Source organism: Halichoeres trimaculatus, unplaced genomic scaffold (genome assembly GCF_033239565.1).
Source record: "Halichoeres trimaculatus isolate MK-OKI-2021-1 unplaced genomic scaffold, fHalTri1.1 fHalTri1_scaffold_18, whole genome shotgun sequence".
NCBI classification, from domain to species: Eukaryota; Metazoa; Chordata; class Actinopteri; order Labriformes; family Labridae; genus Halichoeres; species Halichoeres trimaculatus.
This window is the reverse complement of record NW_027437196.1, coordinates 29,358,174-29,378,902: the sequence shown is the minus strand read 5'-3', so window position 1 is coordinate 29,378,902 and position 20,729 is coordinate 29,358,174. Positions and strand designations below refer to the sequence as shown.

Below are 20,729 nucleotides of genomic sequence, written 5' to 3'. Positions count from 1 at the left end.
CATACATATTCACAGCCTTTGCTATGAAGCTAAAAACTGAGCTCAGGTTCATCCTGTTTCCACTGATCCTCCCTGAGATGGTGCTACAGCTTCACTGGAGTCCACCTGTGGTAAAGTCAGCTGATTGGACCTGATGTGGAAAGGCACACACTTGTCCATGTAAGGTCCCAGAGGTGACAGAGCATTTCAGAGCACAAACCTATCATGAAGTCAGAGGACCCGTCTATAGACCTCAGAGACTGGATGGTCTCCCTGCACAAATCTGGGGAGGGGTCCAGAAACATTTATGCAGCTTTGAAGGTCTCACTGAGCCCAGTGGACTCCATCATCTGTAAATGGAAGAAGTTCAGAACCACCAGGACTCTTCCTAGACCTGGGCCCTTGTCTGAACTGGGGGGTTGAGGGCCCTAGTCAGGGAGGAGACCAAGAACCTGATAATCACTCTGTCAGAGCTTTTCTCTTGAACTCTTTGGCGTGAACACTAGGCGTCATGTTTGGAGGAACCCAGGCCCCGCTCATCACCTGGACCATACCATCTCTACAGTGAAGCATGGTGGTGTCAGCATCATGCTGTGGGGATGTTTTTCAGCAGCAGAAACTGGGAGACTAGTCAGGATTGAGGGAAAGATGAATGCAGAGATGTACAGAGACATCCTGGATGAAAACCTGATCCAGAGACCTTTGACCTCAGACTGGGGCCACAGTTCATCTCTCTGCAGGACACTGACCCTTAGACCACAGCCAAGATATCAAAGGAGGAGCTTCAGGAGGACTCTGTGAAAGGTCCTTGAGGGGCCCAGCCAGAGCCCAGACCTGAATCTGATCCAACATCTCTGGAGAGATTTAAATGTGTCTGGGCAGTGAAAGTCCACATCCAACCTGATGGGGCTGAGAAGAGCTGCAGAGAGGAATGAACCAAACTGTCCAAAGAGAGGTGAGCCCAGCTGGAGGCTTCATATTCAAACAGACTGGAGGCTGGAACTGCTGCCAGAGGTGCATCAACAAAGGACTGAGCAAAGACTGTGAACACTGATGGACAAGTGATGTCATTGTTTTTTTATTTTTAATAAAGTTACAAAAATTAAACCAAAAAATGAAAAAGGCTTTTTTCATGTTGTCATTGAGAGGTGTTGTGTGTAGAATTTTAAGGGAAAATAAAATATTCCGTTTTGGAATAAGGCTGTAACATAAACTAAAAACTTAAGGCGCTGTGAAGGCTTTCTGGATGCTCTCAAAGTATTCACTCACTGTGACCCTGCCCCCATCAGGCACAAGCATGTTGTAATGGTTCCAGAGAGCCGTCCTCTGAGTGATTCAAGCCTTTTTACCCTCTAATTTGTCACTCTTTGACAAATTACAAGCAAGCTAAAGCAGTTATACAGGGATTAGCACTTAGTGAAGTATCCATGCATGTGCAGAAACTGATAGTTTGGTTATTACCGAGAATAGTGAGATAGTTTTATAACATTTTAGAAAATTAAAAAGATATTCAAAAATAATGTTTGTATGTTCAGGTCTGCAGCTGCAACAACTCAAACTACAAAACACTGATATCTCTGTGACATTGAACCTGACTCCTCATTTAAACTAGCCTCAAGTTAATAAAGCTAGTAAGGCTAACATGTTCTTTCTCCAAACACCTATCTTACCTGAAGTCCCTCTAATGCCAGTCTTTTAGAGATAACAACATGATGTTTAAATTTAGAAAATGTCCTTAACGCCCTCAGCAGTGTCATCTGAAGGTCACCCTCTCTGAGGCACAGCTCTGTGGAGTGGCTGATACTTTTCTGCTCCTCTTTAACAGTTTTGTGGTTCTATTTTTAGATGTTTTGCTCCAAGAGGCTTAACAAACTGTCCAGCATCAACACTCTATCTTTAAACCACACTCTTTTCTAACTCCTCTCATCTCTGTCCAGCTCAGTGTATGGCAAATAAAGCCCTTCAGATAAAACTTTTAATATTTGTCTGCACTGAAAACAGCCTGAGATTTGTTGTTTTTGTTTTCTTTTAGTCCGATTTTTTCTCCAAACATGCAACAACTCCTCCTTTGCATTCACCTCTTTCAGACCTCCAGGCAGTCGGCTTGAAGAAAGGAATGTTTTTCAATCCAGACCCTTACCTGAAGCTCTCCATCCAGCCCGGAAAACACAGCATCTTCCCCTCGCTGCCACATCACGGCCAGGAGAAACGCTCCGGGGTTGTTTGTGACACAGTTAACCCTCAGTGGAGTGCAGAGGTACACACACACACACACACACACACACACACACACACACACACACACACACACACACACACACACACACACACACACACACACACACACACATTAATGCTTGGCTTGACTGATGTTGGTGCTATATTTAGACATGTAAATAGTTTACACATCATTGTCTGTTTCTGTAATGCCTTCAGCGTGGTCGATGTCCTTGGCTGTGCTCAGCTTTAAGCGTTATTGAGCTTTGAGAGGAGAGTTTCACCTTAACTAAGTTTCCCAGGAGAAAAGCTCAAACAGGACGAGGCTTTTATCACACATGGATGGTAGAAACATGACTGCATGTGTGACGTTAGAGAGTGTTTAAAATAAGTCTCAAGAGCTAAATATTAAGACCAGTTTATTGTAAGAACTGTATGATCATTAGTCTTCATTCAGCCTCCATTCGTGTCTGGTGTTAGCTCTGTTAGCTATGTCTGTGATCAGCATGATGCCACTCTGCCTTCTGGTATTCCCTCTGTTGCTGGGTTAGCATGGCTAGCTGGTCAATCTTATTGGAGATAAATCTCACGTTCCCCACAATGATTAATGAAAGGATAGGTCAATGTCGTCACCATAGACTGTAAAAAAAAAAAAATGGACGTCCGCTTACTCGGCTCGAAGTGAGGTCGCCACAAGAACTGCTCCCCCTGGTGACTGGCTGCAGTATAGATATACAAACACGGCTTTCCAGCCATTCCAGATGGGCTGTGGTCAAACTTTAAAACATTATTACACCTCGTAGAATTGTTTCTCACGTCCGATTGTTGTGGTGATTTGGAGATATTATTTGGCTGTCTTGTATCCAAGTCCTCTTTTTTCTGAAAAGTTTCGTTTTCATTAGTTATACGAGGTTAAAAACGAGGCTACATAGCGTTTAACGATGATTGACATCTGCCGTTCTCGTGTATTATTTTCAGGGATCATAAAATATGTCGGGAGGTAGAGTCAGGAAGTGATTAGACTCTCGAAAGAAAAAAAAATATATTGTTTTTGTCACCCAGCTCCACTCAGATTCTCCTAGAATCCTGCATCGTCTCTACTGCGCAGAATCTGGCTCCAAACTGCTACAATGGTGGCGCCTGAGATGGTGGTATTTTGGCTTCAAAACTGTACAATGATAAATGGAGGAGCTACGCTGTCCACTCTATATAAAGTCTATGGTCGTCACTTCTTGGCTCACGGCGCTGCACCAGCACGTCATCCTCACCCCCTTCCTCTTAGCTTGTGGGAAACATTGGTCCCAGCACTGGCTGCTAACTTGTGAAAATCTCAAGAGCACCCATCTGCAGGGACTGGGCGTCGCCATATCGTCAACACATAGCGGAAAAGGCAAATTGGAAGTCGGTCTTCTTCGTCTATTTTTTCACTTTTTCAGCTGTACGACACCATGCAGGAACTCAGGCGCCCCTTAGAGACAATAATACCAGATCTCAATGAAACACAAATAAAATTTCGATGTAACCAGATTTTGTAGACGTTATGCTGTTCAGGGCTCTCAAGTGTCACTCATTGAGCGTGACAGTCACTCTTTTGGGTCTTTTGTCATGGACTCCCGCCACACATTGTATTTCTAACGCTGAAAAAAATGTCCACAGAGAGACTTCAGACTTCCATTTAAAGTGAGGCTGTTACTGTTGTTATCTCACAGTAATGTCACGTAACAGTGCAGCCGATGTACGTGTGAATATCTGACCTAAATACCTCCCGAAACGCTCGGCGTCTTTGGGGGCAGCGCCATGTCCTGGTGAGAGTAAAGACACAGACAGAAAAGTCCATCTCTGAGCTGCTGTTTTATAGTCACTCACTGAAAAGATAAGTTCAACCTAAGGTATCCTGAATCACGTATTGTTTATACCGGGGTGAAGACAGTTTCATTCTTAACGTTCGCCTTTTTTCTGTAAAAGTTGTAAGAGGATGTCCAGGACACATTAAAGGGGATTTCTTGATCATAAATTAAATCAAGACAAAGCCACTGAAATTCCAAGTGGAAAAAACACAACATGACATCTATTATGCATGTTTAAAATGAAACGGTAATTCATGTAAGGAACAAAACAGAAAACAAAAATTTAACCCAGAAATACAACAAAAAATGGTTCAGAAACACAACCAGGGGTATAGCGCCAGTCTGAATTCCGTTAACCATAAACGGGAAAATAAAAACATATTTTGTTATGGCGCCCCGAATAAAATCTCGAATATGTCCAACTTTCAGTTTAATGAGAGCACCGTAGCGCCAAAAAAGTCAAAAAGAGCACGTAGAATATTTTAACTTTTCTTTTTCTTGCGTTGTTATGTGTATATTTTTGTGCATCTTTGTTGGATGATTGCTCTTAGCCCCTGGCTATTGTACTTTGGTAATACTAAAAAAAGAAAAACAAAAAAAGGACTCCAAAAACAAAAGAATCTTCAGTACTGTAATAACTTTAATTGCACATTCTTACTAAAAAAAAAAAAAAAAACACTAAGGAGACCAACTTCCGGTTGGCCTTCTCCGCTATGTGTTGACGATATGGCGACGCCCAGTCCCTGCAGATGGGTGCCTCTCGAAAATCTTGCAAACTGGTGAAATCTTGTGTGTGGAAAAAAAGAACAACGAAGTCAGAGCTGCTGTAAGAAGCTGCCACTCGAGCGGGCTTTAGGAGTACTGGAAATTGAAAACTGTCATCTTTCACTTTTTAGAGTATACAAACTAAGTGATTGTTTCAATAAGTTTGAAACATTTTCTTTTTGTTGTTCTTTTTTGCCTAAAAAGGTATTGATAACACAGAGCAAAGCTCAGGGAAAGTTTCAGTATAAACTTTTTTAATAATCAGCGTAGTTAGTCCGCTTCCCTCCCTTGTTCAAGTTATCACCACATTAAATCCATGTTTCAAAATAAGTTCCCAATTCACAAAATATGTAAAAAAATGATGGGCTTCATATTAAAAGAAATAATAAAGAGAAAATAACTCCAATATTAACATTATTATGCTTTAATTTAAGTTACTGATGGAAGATATTTGTATGTGTATCAATAATTTGTGCTAACAGATTTCAAGTTAACTGAGTGGATAGCTGATGAATGATTTTAGAAGAACTATCATGCATAAATTGTTTCAGTCCCCAAATCATTCCTTCATTTTATTCTTCTTTTAAATAATGTCTTGCTGTGTATAGATAGTGTGAAGAACCACATCTACCACCACCATGAAGGCACCCTGCTGCTGTGTGGGGAAAAATTAACCTTTTTTTTAAGTAAAAAACAAAACAGTAAAAAATGTCCAGGAATATAACCTCCACTGCAAGTTCCCAGAGTATTGATGTTTGTATGCAGGTTGGAGCTGAAATCATGAATATTTTGCCACCAGGAAGTCATCACAGTTGTTAGACTGGTCACAGCTGGTCACTACCAACTCCTTCAAATAATCGTGTAGCTTTTTTAGATCTCCCTGTTTCTCCATAGTTTACTTTTTAAAAATCTGTAACGAAGATCAAAATCTGACAGATGATTAGCAAGATGAAAAAGGAACAAAATCATCTGCAGAAATAATGGAATGATGATTCAAATATTTAAAGAAAAACCTACAATGAGTCACCTCAGGTTTCAAAATGCTGAGTGACTGACTGAAAAGAAAGAGATCTGTTAGTTTTATGATGTTCACTGATCTTGTGTGAATTTTGCCTTATGGTGTTGTTTCTCTATGCAGCTGCTCACTACAGACATAAACTGATTAAAGAGAGTCTCCAAGTTTCCATAAAGTTCAGCTTCAGGAAAAGAACTGATGATTATTTTGCAGCTAAGCAAAATCTTCTTTCACCAGATGCATCTGTTTGTATTTGCAGTGTCTGATTCTGAGGTGAGGTCCAATTAGCAGTTTCCTTCCTGGTGCTGTGACAGTCTTTACATCCGCTCCCCTCATTCAGTCAGGAAAGCTAGAGAAAACACTTCTCTTTAAAGGAACTGGCTTTGAGCCTTACAGACATCCAAAACCTAACAAGAGGAGTGCTTCTGCTGCTGACCCAGATTTATGTGCAGCCATTGACTCAAATAAGCCAACTTCACTTTGGCTGATGTACAGAGTTTTCTCAGGGTCTGCTTCAGCTCATCAGCTCTGCTGTCATCCTCTAACTTCTGCAGTTTGCTGTTGTTTATTTTAACTTTTAAAACGGTTGATTTGAACCAGTCTATCTTTGCATTTATTCTCAGTTAATCATGTATTTAAAGGGGACATATCATGCTTGTTTCTCCTTTTCACTATGCCAGACTAGGATGCCTGTAAAGCATTTCTGCCCTCAGTACAAGTCATTTAGATCCTTCATTGCCCCACAATAGCGTTCTCAATATCCTCATTTTAGGCCATTCTGAAGATCTCGTTGAAACGCTCCGTTTGGAGAATGACCTCCAGTAACCTCACAACGTCACAGCCCTTTGTGCTCTGATTGGTCAGTTCTATCAGAGGGGCGGAGGGGGTAGAGCCAGGGGCGGTTTTTGCAGCATGGCAGTATTTACAAAATCACCACATTGAATGGAGCAGACCGAGCGAGATTGCTGTTTGCCAAAACTTCACCGTAAGGCATTGATAGCACTAATAAAATGGCAGAGTGTAGGATACGTCCTTTTGTATTGGACCCCGAGTCAGACCCGGACGGTTCTGCAGCTCAGGAGGAAGAAAATCCACCTGGACACAGATCATCTCAGGACGCTTTAGTGTGGTGAGTCAAAGCGGTACTGTAACATGTATAGTTTATACGTGGAAATATAGGCAGACTTCACCAATAAACTATTTGTATAACAGGGCTCCATCCTGCTCCTTCACTTTTCTCTGTCTGTTTTATCCATCATGCTGAAAGTGTAGTCTAAAGATCGCCTCTACCGTCAGTTCCTCACTATGTTATTACCACAGCATTATTGTGGTCCAGGTTCACAGTGCATGTCAGAACAAGCATGCAAATATCACAGTCTCACAAGTATTACCACGTCTGCTAAAACTACAGTGTTTTAACTGCTAATTCACCATGTAAAGCCGAGCTGCTCAGCAGAGCAGAGTCCCTGCATCCAGCACTCAGTCAGTCAGGTCTTGGTGGGTGTATCCCTCGGTGGCGGTTGTGTGACTAACTGACATCACAGAGGAGGAGCTGCTTTATCAGATTACTCCAATAAAAAGAAAGGATCCTTGTGTTGTCACAAAGGTCGAAATCTTGCGGCCAAATGGCAATGACCTATTTTCAGAGGCATCACATCTCGTTCTAGGATATCAGAAAAAATACAATATCTCATTTTTGAAAATTCAGTGGGTGAAAGGTCTTGTTTTCAAATATATTATATTATATGTAAGTATTAAATCAGGCATCAGAATGATATGTCCTCTTTAAGTGAAAGCATCAGGCTGACAGAGCAGCGCATGGGGATAGTGGTGAGTGGTTTTGTGTCTACTGCAGAATGCTGTACAGTACAGCCTCTGTGCCTTCTTATGTCCCTCAGGAGACCTCAAACACTGATTTAATGCAGTGTCTCTGTTGGCAGCATCCACTCACTCTCCAAACAGTCCCCGTGCTGAGTGGAGCTCAGCCTGCTCGGTGGTGATGTACTGTATGGCACTAATGCAGCTTTGCAGCATGCTAACTCTGTCTGTTACATCCCTTTCTGGTGTCCTGCAGTGAGCAGGTTTCAGAGAGCGGGTTTTATAGCTCAGAGTACAATGAAGACTTATCATTGAGGTGTCTGAAGCAGCTTCAAGTTCCTAATCTCAATCCTTTTACTTTAGATTGACTTCTGGGCAACAAATAGTCCACATAATCAATCACTTGGACTCAAAATATTCAGCAACATGGAGTTGTAATAGTTGAGGCACTGGCACTGCACACTGATGGAGGCTCTGCGTCACCAGCTTGGACAGTCTGACAGCTCCTGGTGTTTAGCCTCTGATGACGTGATTTAGAGAAATAAAAGTTCGCTCCCGTCTTCAGTCATATTGTAGCTGATTCATCTGTTGACAGGATTAACATGGAAGAGAAATGACGTCAACATTTATCACCATTGGTTCAGTAAAGGCCCATTTCTCCTCCCTTTACGACTGAAAATGTATCGGTCCTTTTCAAACAATGTTACGGTCACTGCTCACATGCCTCCATGCGTCCTTTACGTTGCTGTTAACCAATACATCCACCAGGGGGGCTGCCCAGAATTAAAAGTTTATGACAACAACAAACTCAAGAACAAACATGACTGTGGAGGAGGGATTGCTGGTGTAGCTCTTGCATAAAAGACAAAAACGGAGACAGCGTTGTAGGAGACGGTGGCTGTTGAGGTTTTTAAGGACCAGTGTTTGGGAGTAACAATAATTTTTTGTTATGTTACCTAACGAAATTACTTTTCTCTGTAACTTCTAATGTAACGCGTTACTTTTGTCATTCTGAAGTGCCGTTATAGTTCTTTTGAATTAAATAGGTGTGTTAGTTGCGTTAGTTGCGTTATAATAAAGCACTCACCGTTCCTCCTCCTCCTCTCACAACCACATGGACGAGGAGCGGTGAGCTCTCACACTAACATGAATCTTGCTGCTGAGAAAGTGAGTGATAGTGATGATTGGTTAACACAGGGGAACTGCTGACGGTAAGCCAATCAGAAACAGAGTTGGGCGGGCCCATGCTGCTGCACACACAGACATGAGTATAATCACGCGCGCACACACAGTAAACAAACACGACAAGATGAGCAGCAGCGAGCAGACGAGTACCTCACAACCATCTACAATGGAAGGCAGCAGTGCCAGCTTTGCAGGATGGAAGTACAACCATTATTTTGAATTCATGGAGGTAAAGGCAGACGACAAAAACATTGTTGTGAAATGCAAACTCTGCCCAGGGCAGAAACGTTTATCCACGTTGAAATCCAGCAATGCCAATCTTTTAAAGCACCTGACCACGAAACACACAACAAAACTAGTCACTTATGATAAAGTTGACCTTTCCGTTACTGTGCCACAATAGTTTTTTTTTTTTTTTTTTAAGTAAAGTAAAGTAACTAGTTACTAGTAACTTTTATAATTTAGGAACTAGTAAAGTAACTATTTACATTTTATCAGCACTAACTATAACTATAACTATTTACATTTTACCATAACATACCATACCAGCTTTATTTATAGAGCACTTCTAAAAACAACCACAGCTGCAGACAAAGTGCTCTACAGGTAGATCAAAATAAAATGATAAAAACAGATAAGTAAAAACAGACAAATAAAAGAAAAACATTGTAAAAACAATAAAAGTGAAGTTGTAAAAGTAACTTCCCTAACACTGTTAAAGACTGTATTGACCTGAAATATAGGATGACCAGATTAAAAGACGACCCCCCTCTATTCAAGACCAATCTGCAGAAAAAAGACTGATAACCAAAATTTACTTTGTTACTATTTTTACTGAAATTCTGAGACAATCGTTGTAATAATAGACAGTGCTTTCAATTTTGGCTCGAAATACCCTTCTACAGTTTCATTTAGGAGACACTTCTGTCCAAAGCAACGTACCACACAAGCAAGAATTTAGACAGAAGCAAAAACCTAGTTTGTGATACAAAGTGCTATAAGTGATTTGGCTGCAGGTGCTGCCAATAAGTGCAGGATTTTTTTTTTTTTTTTTTTACAATCACTAAGGTCTGTGTTTCAAATGCAATTTTTAAGGACAACTCTGGTAATGGACATCCCTTTGTAGCATTTTTCAGTAACAAACCACAGCCACCCTGAGTTCACTGGCTTTACAAAAAGCTGGCACTCTCTTCTGTTGAGTTGTCAACAGCTCTTCTGTTGACAACTACTGTCAGTGGTTAGACCCCAATTATAAGATGATCCCTCACCTTTTTACATTATTTTCACAAAAAATCTCTGGATCATTACATCATTACAGGAGGACGAAGAATTCTTTTTTTGGTGTCTCACTAAAGCTACGTATCGGGTGGTACCGGCAACACTGCCCCCACGGTTCCTCCTTTATTTGGCCGTATCTGTTAGCTTCATGAAAATGTGCAGAGATACGGATGAAATAAATGCAGGGCACGGACAGAAACAATCATCAATGGACTTTTAGACAGGTTGAGTTTACAGGTGTGCCTTCTTTAGCCACTGAAGTAAAACAGAATCCAAACCAGGTATAAACACAAATGAACTGTGATTAATCAACATCATAAATAATAATTACATGCAGCCTTAACTGAGTTCCTCTTATATTTCTAAAAATTGTTTCAATAAAAGAGCTACAAGATTTATTTGATGAAGTGACGTCCCCTCAGTCCTAACTGGTGTAGATTGAAGAGCGCAGGTTTCTTTCAGCTAATGAAAAGAAAAAAAATGGGATATAGAGTCAGAAGAGGCCTCAAGATACACCATGAAGAATGTTTCGGCTGGAGGAGTGCTTTAAATAAAACAAGCATCTGTTTCAAAACTTCAGTCCATTATGAGTTTTGCCTGTTTGTGGAGTCTTTAAACATGACTCCTACAGTTCATTAAAATGTTACTGAGGATGAAAATAGATTGTGTATCCCTCCATACACTGTTGTTCAGAGCTGTTCATGACTCTGAAGTTTATCAAATATTCGTTCAGCAGAAATCCTGTATCATCAGTAGAGCAGCCACCTCATAGAGCCGTGTTCTGGTTCTGGTTTGATTTGTCAGATAATTTACTGAGGGATCCACTGATTTTCTGCTAACAACAATTCTAACATCCTACGTATGAGAAATACAGGCTTCCCTCTTCTCATCCTTTCTCCTTTTCTCCTCATACTGCTCCTTTTCCCTCTTTCCTCTGCCGTTACACAGCTTCATTTTCCTCTTCCTCCCACAGATCACCATTGTACTCCTCAGCAGCAGCCCCCTCCCCCTTTCTCTCCCTCTTTATTGAATTTGTCTAGCATCCTCCACTCACAAACACACACTTTTACCCTGTCTGCTCTCTTCTGGCTCATCCTCTAAATTATTCACTCTGACTTCTTTTCATCCTGCTCCTTTATCACCCCGAGCACAGCATCTCTCCTTCCCTCCTCTCCTCCTTTTCCCTTTTTTTTTCTGACACCATAAATTCATTTTATTACAAGCAGCCAGGTGTAATATTTTATATTTTTGCCTCTCGTGTTACTTCACTTACCTCTCTGCCCAGGATTGGGAATTATAATTCACAAACACTACACTGAAAAAAATGTTCTGTTGAATTAATTTTTAAAGCCCAATTAATTTTATTAATTTTAGCAGTTGCACGCAATATCTTTATCTAGATCTAGATCATTTATTTAATCTTAATGTACATGTTATCTATAAGTTATTTCAAATTAATAACATTCGTTGTTGTAACTCAAATACACATAGCAGATTTTACTCAAATTTCCTGAGATCACAACTAAATGCATGTTCATTGAACTAAATTGTATTGAATTATTGAATTGACTCATTTCAAATCGTGAGTGAGGAGGGAGTGCAGTGGATGTTAGACCCAGCTTTACTTTAAAACGTAAACCGGCCAAAGACACAGGCTTTCCGTGCTCCACATGGCATGGACTTGCTATCTGTGCCCTGTGGCATGGACCATGTACCTTTAAGTATGTTTAATATTTTATATGTTAATAAATGAGATGTGTTGATGGGCTAAAATTGTGATCAGAAATGACAAACTGGGTTTTGTCTTCAGTTGTATTCAAAGTACCATTACTGAGAGAGTATTTTAATTGGAGCCCTCATTGTCGTGGAGCACAGATGGCCAGGCAGCCAGGACAAGCAGCCTATGCTGTGGAGCACAGACAGGCAGCAAATGCTATGGGGAACAGCCAAGCAGCCCATGCTGTGGAGCACAGACAGTAGCCAGCCAGCCAATCAGCTAGCGCAGTGAACCACAGACAGGCAGCTGGTCCATGCCATGAAGCACAGACACACTGTCCCTGCGTGGTATCTTAATGTGCATCAGGGTCTCATATCCACAGTGTTCTCTCCTCATCCATGGTTTTTCCTTTTGGGTTTTGCAGATTATTGAGTTGAAACAACTTTGAATTTTAAGTTGGATTAATGCAAAATATTGATTTGAGAAGAATTCAAATATTTAATTTCTTTAACTTATTAATTTCTGTTAGATGAACTTGTTGATTTCATTTCAAAGAACTTAATTTATTTAGGTGTGACCAATTGAAGCAATTAATTCAACTTGGTCCAACTACTTCTTTTTATTAGTTGTAGCAATGAAGAATTTCAAGTTGATATGATCCACAAAAATACATTGGAAACTTTAACTTAAAATATTGAGTTGGATTGATTAAAAAAAATTACATCACTTCAACTGATTGAAGATTCCCTTTTTACAGTGTAGGTTATCCTCTGGCTCTGCTCTCTGATGAATAGGGCCTATTGCACATTACTGCCACCTCCTGCCCTGGAGAGGTGTTGCAGATAGGATTCCTACCTAAACCAATTAGGTTGAGTTAACATAAAGTGATCTTGTTGTTTTAACAATTTTGCACAATTTTAACCACTGAACATGAAATAATCTAGTAGAAGCTACATGTTTTATTTATGCTGATTGAACAAATGCCAGTGTTCCTTTTACTGAGTGTAGTAAACTAAAAGAAACTTATCAACAGATTTTTGTCTTCAAATTAAAATATGTATTTTAAAACAGGCCCATTAAAGAGAGCCAAAGCTTTTATCGGTGGCCAAATTAATATTGTGTGTGTGTGACATTTACATAGGTTGGTGACAATAATGTGAAACAGGAAGACAATGAATTCTGTGACTGGCAAAGTTTTAAGACAGGAAAATTTGAGGGAAAAAAAAAAGGAAGCACCAAAAATAATGCATCAGAAGAGGTTAAATTTATATTGCAATGTTGCATGCAAGGTTGCCTGTGCTCTTTGTCACAGTTTCTTTTAAATTTAAAGAATATTTTATTTGAAGTTTGTTTTAGAGATATTTTGAATTCACTTTTAAAAGTGTATGACTCATTGAAACAGTGTATTCTTTTCTGGTTGAAAACAGAAATGTTTTTGACTTGGTACAAAAATCTAAATCTAGTCACAAGAAAAGACAAAACAAAACAAAAACAAAGTAGAATCAAAGATCTCCTCTCAGTTCACAGAAGCTGTCCAGGTTATCTTAAATCCTGCACTAAGGTGGTGTAATCAGGATCAGACTCGACTTTGTGCTTCAGGCTTGTTCTGTACCACAGCAGGGTCCAGCTGGTGCGGTAAAGACAAGTTTCTCAAAGCGCCACCCTCAGATGTTTACACATTTATGATGATGTAAGAATACCTCTCAAACCTCACATGAAGACAAATGTTCTCAGCTGGGCCGCGTTGGAGTGCTCCTCCAAACTGAAAATAGTCTCCCAGAGTCATTTAACACCAAACAGCTCATATTGTTACTTTACAGTGATTGTGTTTGGGATTTCTATACAGGGATTATTAGTCTATGTCACCATAAAGATGTGCATTAGGACCGCAGAAACAGCTAGTCCTGTCATGATAACAAATTTTGCTAGACAATAATTTTCCAAAATAATATTGCTGATAAAAGATTTTATTGTCAATATTGTTTTGATTTTTTTTCCCATTTTTTCATTGATGTCATTATGATAAATGGGATAATAAAGTGAGTACACCATATCAAAAGCAAGAAACTTTAATTTCTTAAGAGTATTTAACTGTAATTAAGGTCAGGATCTTTTAAATAAAATAAATTAAACAAAAAATATAATAAATTTAACAAACAAGAAAGAGAAAAAAAAAACATGTCAATGAAAATAATTCATACTAATCAAAAACAATAAAACATAGACCCTGTCTCTAAAGAAAAAATGAAACTCCAAAAAAAAAAAAAACAATAAAAACTATAGCCTAAATAAAACGGAGTTTATACAGTTCCTGAATTGTTTATAACATGTACTTTTTCCCAGTCAATCCGTACTGTCTGTCAAACATTTTTAACATTTCTGGCTTTTAACCGTATTGAAGGGCTGCATTTCTTTGTCAATGTAGCTGTCTTTGAGCGCCCACCATTTGGCGCTTTTATTTCTATTTACTTTGCAGACCAAAAGCCTCAGTAAGAGCGGATTGTCAAAGAACAAGGCTCCTCTGCACCTCCCCATCTTCTTCTTCGTCGCCACTATTTTCAAACAAATGCGACATATCAGCTCGTTGGTGTTCATGAGCTCACACTTTGTTCATTCTGATAAAAAACAAAATATTCCCACACTGGGACTGTGGCAGGCGGCTTAAGAACCGTATCTTTCGTGTCATCACTCATATTAGCGTGTGTTTCCTCCTCACCCCTCAGGACGCTTGCTTCAGCTCTATCCGTGTGTACGCACGAGCAGCCCCGTCTTCACCCCAAAGATCGCATTTTTGACAGATGCTCACTCCGCTATCAATCCGCTATCAATCCGCTAAATCTACTATAGAACCTATGCACCCCGATGTTAGGAAAGATAGACGTAGTGAGCCATCTTCTCATTCAGCCTCTTTGGTGGAAAGAGAGGAGGAAAACAAACAAGCATGCACGTGTCAGTTTATCAAGGCTGGCAAACTTACTGAGGACGTTTTTATTAATCGTTCAGTTAATCGATTTATTGATTGTCATGACAGGCCTAGAAACAGCATTCAGCTCTATTCAGTTAGCGTTTTTAAACACTAAATTCAACCTGTTATCAGCATCAAAATGTACAGTTCTTCTGTGGTCAGTTGTAAGAAACAATACTATACAACAGAGGAAATGTCTATCAAGTTTGTACCGTCACAGAGCAACCGGTGTTTTGGAGTTAATAGCGTCCATACTAACTGGTGACTCTCAGCTAAAGGTATCAGTGATTGAAGGCCAAGAGTCACCAGTTAACAGGGTCACACTTTACACTGAAACACCAGAGACGTCTGCGGGTGTGCAAATGTGCAGTCTTTATCCAACCTCAATTAACCAGATTTGACCACAAACAAGCAACATTAACTGCTGATATTCAAAACACAGATCTGACTTTGCTTATTTAATGAAAAAGTTGGTTTGGGGCCAAGATTCTGACCAAACATGGACTCAATAGAGAGGAAATAATAAGTGAAGCTATAAATGATGATTAACTGAAACAGATTTTTAGGATCAAAGTAAAATTAGGGAATATTATGAAATGATGAACCAGTCTATTAAACCTGAAATACTCAACCATTAATATTCTGATTTGGTGCAGATCTAGTTTTCTCGTTCTTTTATTAGGAACCTGGTCTCAGACTCAGCAGTCCGTGTGCTCTTTTTGGTCTGGAAGGGATTTCTGATTTATTGACACATGTTAGGTCCTGGTCTGTCACAGTCTGGTTAGTGTCCACGGATAATGCAGTCATGAGCATCGAGTAAAAGTTGTGTGTTTAAATTCCTCTCTGGGTACACGCCGGAAAGTGATGATATCGAGTTAAAAAATGTGTTTTTTAGTGGTTAACTCCTCCACGTTGGTTGAAAATCCGTTATATACTTCACAGTGCTTCTTCACCAAAGTTGTGCACACATCCGAAAACAAGAATATTTCCTCTATACAAAGCACCAGGTCAGCAGTTTTCACCTGTGCTACATGAGATAATTTGTAACTTTATGATGAACCATGTGAATCAATCTCAGAGGAGCATTGGCTAGAAAGAGACAATGAACAAGAGATCTCAAGCAGAAAATCCATCAGTGTGGTTTATTTAAACAGATAGGGATATTTTTGGATCAAAGCTGCTTCTTTATTTGTGCCAGTGTTGATTGAAGAATTAAGGAGTCGTTTGCCAGAATTTGATGGCATGTCCCAAAAGGCTTTAGGCTTTTTCTGCCTGAATCCCATTTCACTCTGAGGTTTATTTTGGAGGATCTAAACATTTAAAGTTTTATGTTCTGGGGAGGTGTTTTCCTGTTTCTTTTCAGGTGTCCTACCTAATAAAGAAAAAAATGCTTTAAAACAACATTAAAAATAAAACTTTCCTCTTTACAGCGATACGACACAGAGGAAGACAAAGAGAGGCAGGGACAGCAAACAGCAGTGTATCCAAACTAAAGGAGTTCTGATCTCTAGTGTGGTGTGGAGAAAACGCACTGATAGAATTAAATTCAATATCAAACTATAACTTCATGAACACAGAACAGCGACACGTATGACGAACAGAAATCTAAACTTTTGCAGAGGAACAGACAACAGGCTATACTTTCTCCCCCTTAAACTCAAACTCCTCTGATTTTTATGTCACCTTTCATTCAAATGCGAAGCCCAAGGTTCTTTAAAACAAGAGATGGTAAATAACACCAATAGATAAGAAGAATCTTGTAAAATAACTGAAAACAAAACAAAATTTGTGCAATAAAAATCATTGTGAGTAAGTTTAATAACCACCATAAAATCAGGAAATAAATGTATGAATAATAATTTAAAAAAAGAATTTAACTGAACTGAACTAATAATACAGTTCAAGGCGAAAATAAATTATTCCAAATTAAGTTTAGATTTATGAGTTTAGTTTTAAAAACACCCATTCACACCGAGAAGCACCTTCAAAACGCAAGAAGACAGATATAAAACATAGTTTACATTTTCCGAATATGTTATTGTAGGAGCTGTTGTCAGAGAACCAGTTTTAGTAGTAGTACGTGATCCTGATTGATAGTAAGCTAACATTTAGCAAACCAACAGAGGAACGTTTTACACTTTTTAAATAAGATTCACAACCCTGAACCAACACCCGTTTTATCACAGCGGGTGCTGTTGTCATTCTGTTGTGGTACTGTTTGTCAAAAAAACCTCCAAATACTCATGTTTACATCAGTCTTCTCATGCTAGCGGCTCAGGCAGGCTGTGTGCAGGCTACTTTACGATGCTGCTGCCTCTCTGTTGGACCCTGGTATTGCACATTACTTCAGAGAGGTTTTTTTTCCCCTCTAAAATAAAATAAAATTCAGGGCTTTTAATAAAACATTAGGGCTTAGGCCCAAGTAGCCACCCTCTAACTCTGCCCCTGTGCACAGGCTCTCCCATCTCAGCAGCTGAAGCTCATAACTCCTTCAGAGTAGTCATCAGGGTCTTGGTGGCTTCTCTCACTAGCCTTCCATGGTCACTCAGTCTATGAGGAGGGCCTGATGAAGGCATGGTTTTATTTCTCTGCTTGTCATCTTCTTTTTTTTTAACTTGTTTCTACATATTTTACTTATCTGCGTCTACTTGTTCTTCAGCTGTTATTATCCGACTTTTACCCATGTTTTGTTCTTATCATCAAAACTCGATTTTTAACTTGTTTCTGCTTATCTTCACTGCATATTGTGACGAGCTCTGCACTTTAATATCCTTGCGCAATAACTTCTAGCTATTCTTGCCGCCGACCTCTTGCTTATGTTACTGTTGTATGTTGCTGAGTATTTTGTTATTTATAATACTGTGTCCTTGGCCAGTAGTACTGCTGTCTAAGACAAAAGGACAATAAAGTTGATCTGATTTAATCTAATGTGCCATATTCTTGATGATGGTTTTTCAATGAACTCCAGGGGATGTTGAAAGCTTTAGAAATGTTTTTTTTTTTTTTTTTTTTTTTTTACCCATCCCCTGACTTTACTTTTCAGTAACCCTTTCCCCGAGTTGTTTGGAGTTCTGCTCTGTCTTCATGGTTTAACGGTAGCTAGGAAAACAGATCCACCAGTCTGGACCCTTCAGACACAGGTGTTTTACACCTCAATCCGATGATCCTCATCTCACTTACTGTGAGAGTGTTGGCACCATGGAGCTCTATCAAATTAGACTGTTAAATTTAAAAGAAGAGTAATTGTGCGAAACAATGATTCTTCTTTATATGTTTCGTTTCATTGTTATTACTTTGTAGAAATGTGTTTGCACATTGACATTGAAGAGTTTTTTTCTGTTGCATTTTTGTGTGTAAGAACAAGTTTTGTTGACCATGATTGATTTATGAAAGTAATTAAAGGGTCAAACATCTCAGGGGGTGAATACTCATTATAGGCACTGTAGCTAATCCAGGCTGAGGTTATTTTTGATAAAACACTTGATGTTTAGCACATTTTTCATGACTGAAACCTGTTTTCAATCCAGTGCTCTGATTGGCTTTCCTCTGTCACAGGCTGACAGACCAGTTTGATGGTGTAGCTGCAGTGCTAACACAAATATTATCATTTATTCATCTAATCGTTGCAACCCTATATCCTCTGTTTTTATCTCTTTCAGAGGTTCTCCTTTGTGTCTCTGCCAACGGACGTCCTAGAGATCGAGGTGAAGGACAAGTTTGCCAAGAGTCGACCAATCATCAAGCGGTTCCTGGGGAAGCTCTCAGTCCCGGTCCAGAGACTGCTGGAAAAACACGCCATTGGGTAAAGCACTTACTCAAACACGCACGGCCCTGCAGAGGAGGTTGAGTGCAGCGGGACTATTTGTCCTCAGTCCAAAATATTACTCCAGTGCTCTCTGAGTCACGTCTGTGGAGCTGTGGAAGTTTCCCACAAACTCGCCCACTCAGACGGTCGATGAGGGGAAGGATGTGGGCGGTTGTTGCCATTTTAAACCTCCTGAGACCATCTGATTTTAGCCATGATATCACCGACTATCTGTTCCTGGAGATCTGATAGGGAGGCTTGGATTATTATTATCATCCTATTTTCTGTCTGTCCCTCCCTGTACGTTTATTTCACACATCCCTGTCTCCTCCTCTGTCTCATTAATCTGTCTCTCCTCCACAGGGATCGGGTCGTAAGTTATTCTCTGGGTCGCAGGTTGCCCACAGATCACGTCTGCGGCCAGTTGCAGTTCCGCTTTGAGCTGACCTCCTCCATTCATCCAGGTAAGTCGTGCTGTGTCTGATTTGGCTGTGAGAAGAAACACTTGCTATCATCCTTTTGCTCTTTAGAAATACCTTCACAGAAAACTGTGTGTTGTGAGCACAGGACTGAACCACTCCTTAAAAGCAGAGCTTCTGGTGTTAAGAGAGGAATTGCAGATCTTTATTTCAGAGTTCTTCAGACACAGAGGGACAGGTTGTCTCATTGCAGATTAGCAAACCTACCAGCTTTTTCCAGGGATGCTCAGACAGTGTGGCACTTCACACACGTTCAGTATTCTTTACTAGGATAAAAGGCACTCTGTGTTGATGGTGCTGGGGAGACTGAGGACTCCAAACGTCTCTAACAAGATGCAAGTTTTCCATGTGAGAACTTTACAGTTAGCTCATGTTAGCCTTTCCAGCAGCCCCAGTTTAATGCTGAGTGCACATCTCCAGTGCTAAATAGAGATGGCTCGTCCTGCTGGGAAGCGTGTTTCTTTTTATTCTGTTGGAGGGCGGGTAATTATGGAAGCAAAAAAGAGACATAACTATTTAAATTTCAACAGCCACTTATTTTTAAATACTGAAATAAAAAAAACCTCTGAATTAATTGCGTTAAATTATTTTGCCACAAAAACCATGTATATGAATTTAATTGTCCCGAATTCACCTCTTTAAAGTTTAAATCCCCAAAAATCACTTATAAAGCATTCAGATCCAAAAATTCAAGTTTCAAAACTGAACAAGAAAAAGATTTGGCTTGCCGGAATTCAATTTGTCAAAATTAAGTTCTCAATTCAACTCCTCAAAATTCAGGCTACCCAGGACAGGGAAGGCAATATACCTTATTGACACAAATATTGGAAATGTTTTTTTTTTTTCTGCTGAAAATAATTTGGAAACACAGGGTCAGGATTGGCTTTCCACCCATCGGTCTTTGGGTCCATTTGAAAAGAGAGGATTTTACCCCCGATTTTTAATGTCATATCTGCTTAAGGTCCCAAAATAAAGAATTTGAATTCCAGGACATTTAAATTACATTAAAAGACATTAAAAACATTTAAAATAAGGTGGGAATATATACAACACATTTTTTACGTACCCTGAAGCATAAAGAACACATGAAAAAAGTGTTATGGTTCTATCTTTTCAAAATCTACACAGTCCTGCACCTAAGATAAGCTGATTTGATTTTTAGGACGGTTTTTGCTTCTGTTCACATTTTTACTCGATGTGGACTCAGTTTTCACTGCAATATGAACTTCTATACTTCTATGAGGTCAGGAGAACCAGGGCTAAAGGCTAAAAACTGTGAGGAACTATGTACAAAACACTTTTTTCAAGTCTTGGATCAAAGAAGAGTGAATCATTTTCAGTTTTACATGCTCTGAACACACAAACTGTTGCTGATCGGTGCAGAGCAGCCCCAAGCTGAAACATGACACCAGGAAGATGGAAGCAAATTTTCAAAGAATTATTTAGATTTAAATACAGGACAAATATCGATCATTCAGGACTTGTTTAATCCAGTAAAGAGTGTAGATTTTTTTTTTTTTTTTTACAGAATTGAGCTAGAGTAAACGGTTAATTTTCTGCCGATTTTCAAAAAGGACGTGTGAATAAACGACATGTGGCCGGCAGTCCCCCAAAAATCACACACACACACACACACACACACACACACACACACACACA

General features: G+C 39.6%; 1 protein-coding gene across 4 annotated transcripts in view; it reads left to right on the top strand.

Moving 5' to 3' along the window:
* hecw1a (HECT, C2 and WW domain containing E3 ubiquitin protein ligase 1a) overlaps nt 1-20,729 on the top strand; it is a 110,042-nt gene that overhangs the window by 47,539 nt on the left and 41,774 nt on the right. For all 4 annotated transcript variants that reach the window (XM_074693100.1, XM_074693102.1, XM_074693104.1 and 1 more), the window contains 3 exons: nt 2,067-2,236; nt 18,446-18,588; nt 18,955-19,055. In XM_074693100.1, the coding sequence (XP_074549201.1) occupies nt 2,067-2,236; nt 18,446-18,588; nt 18,955-19,055 (414 nt within the window). The remainder of the gene's footprint in view (nt 1-2,066; nt 2,237-18,445; nt 18,589-18,954; nt 19,056-20,729) is intronic.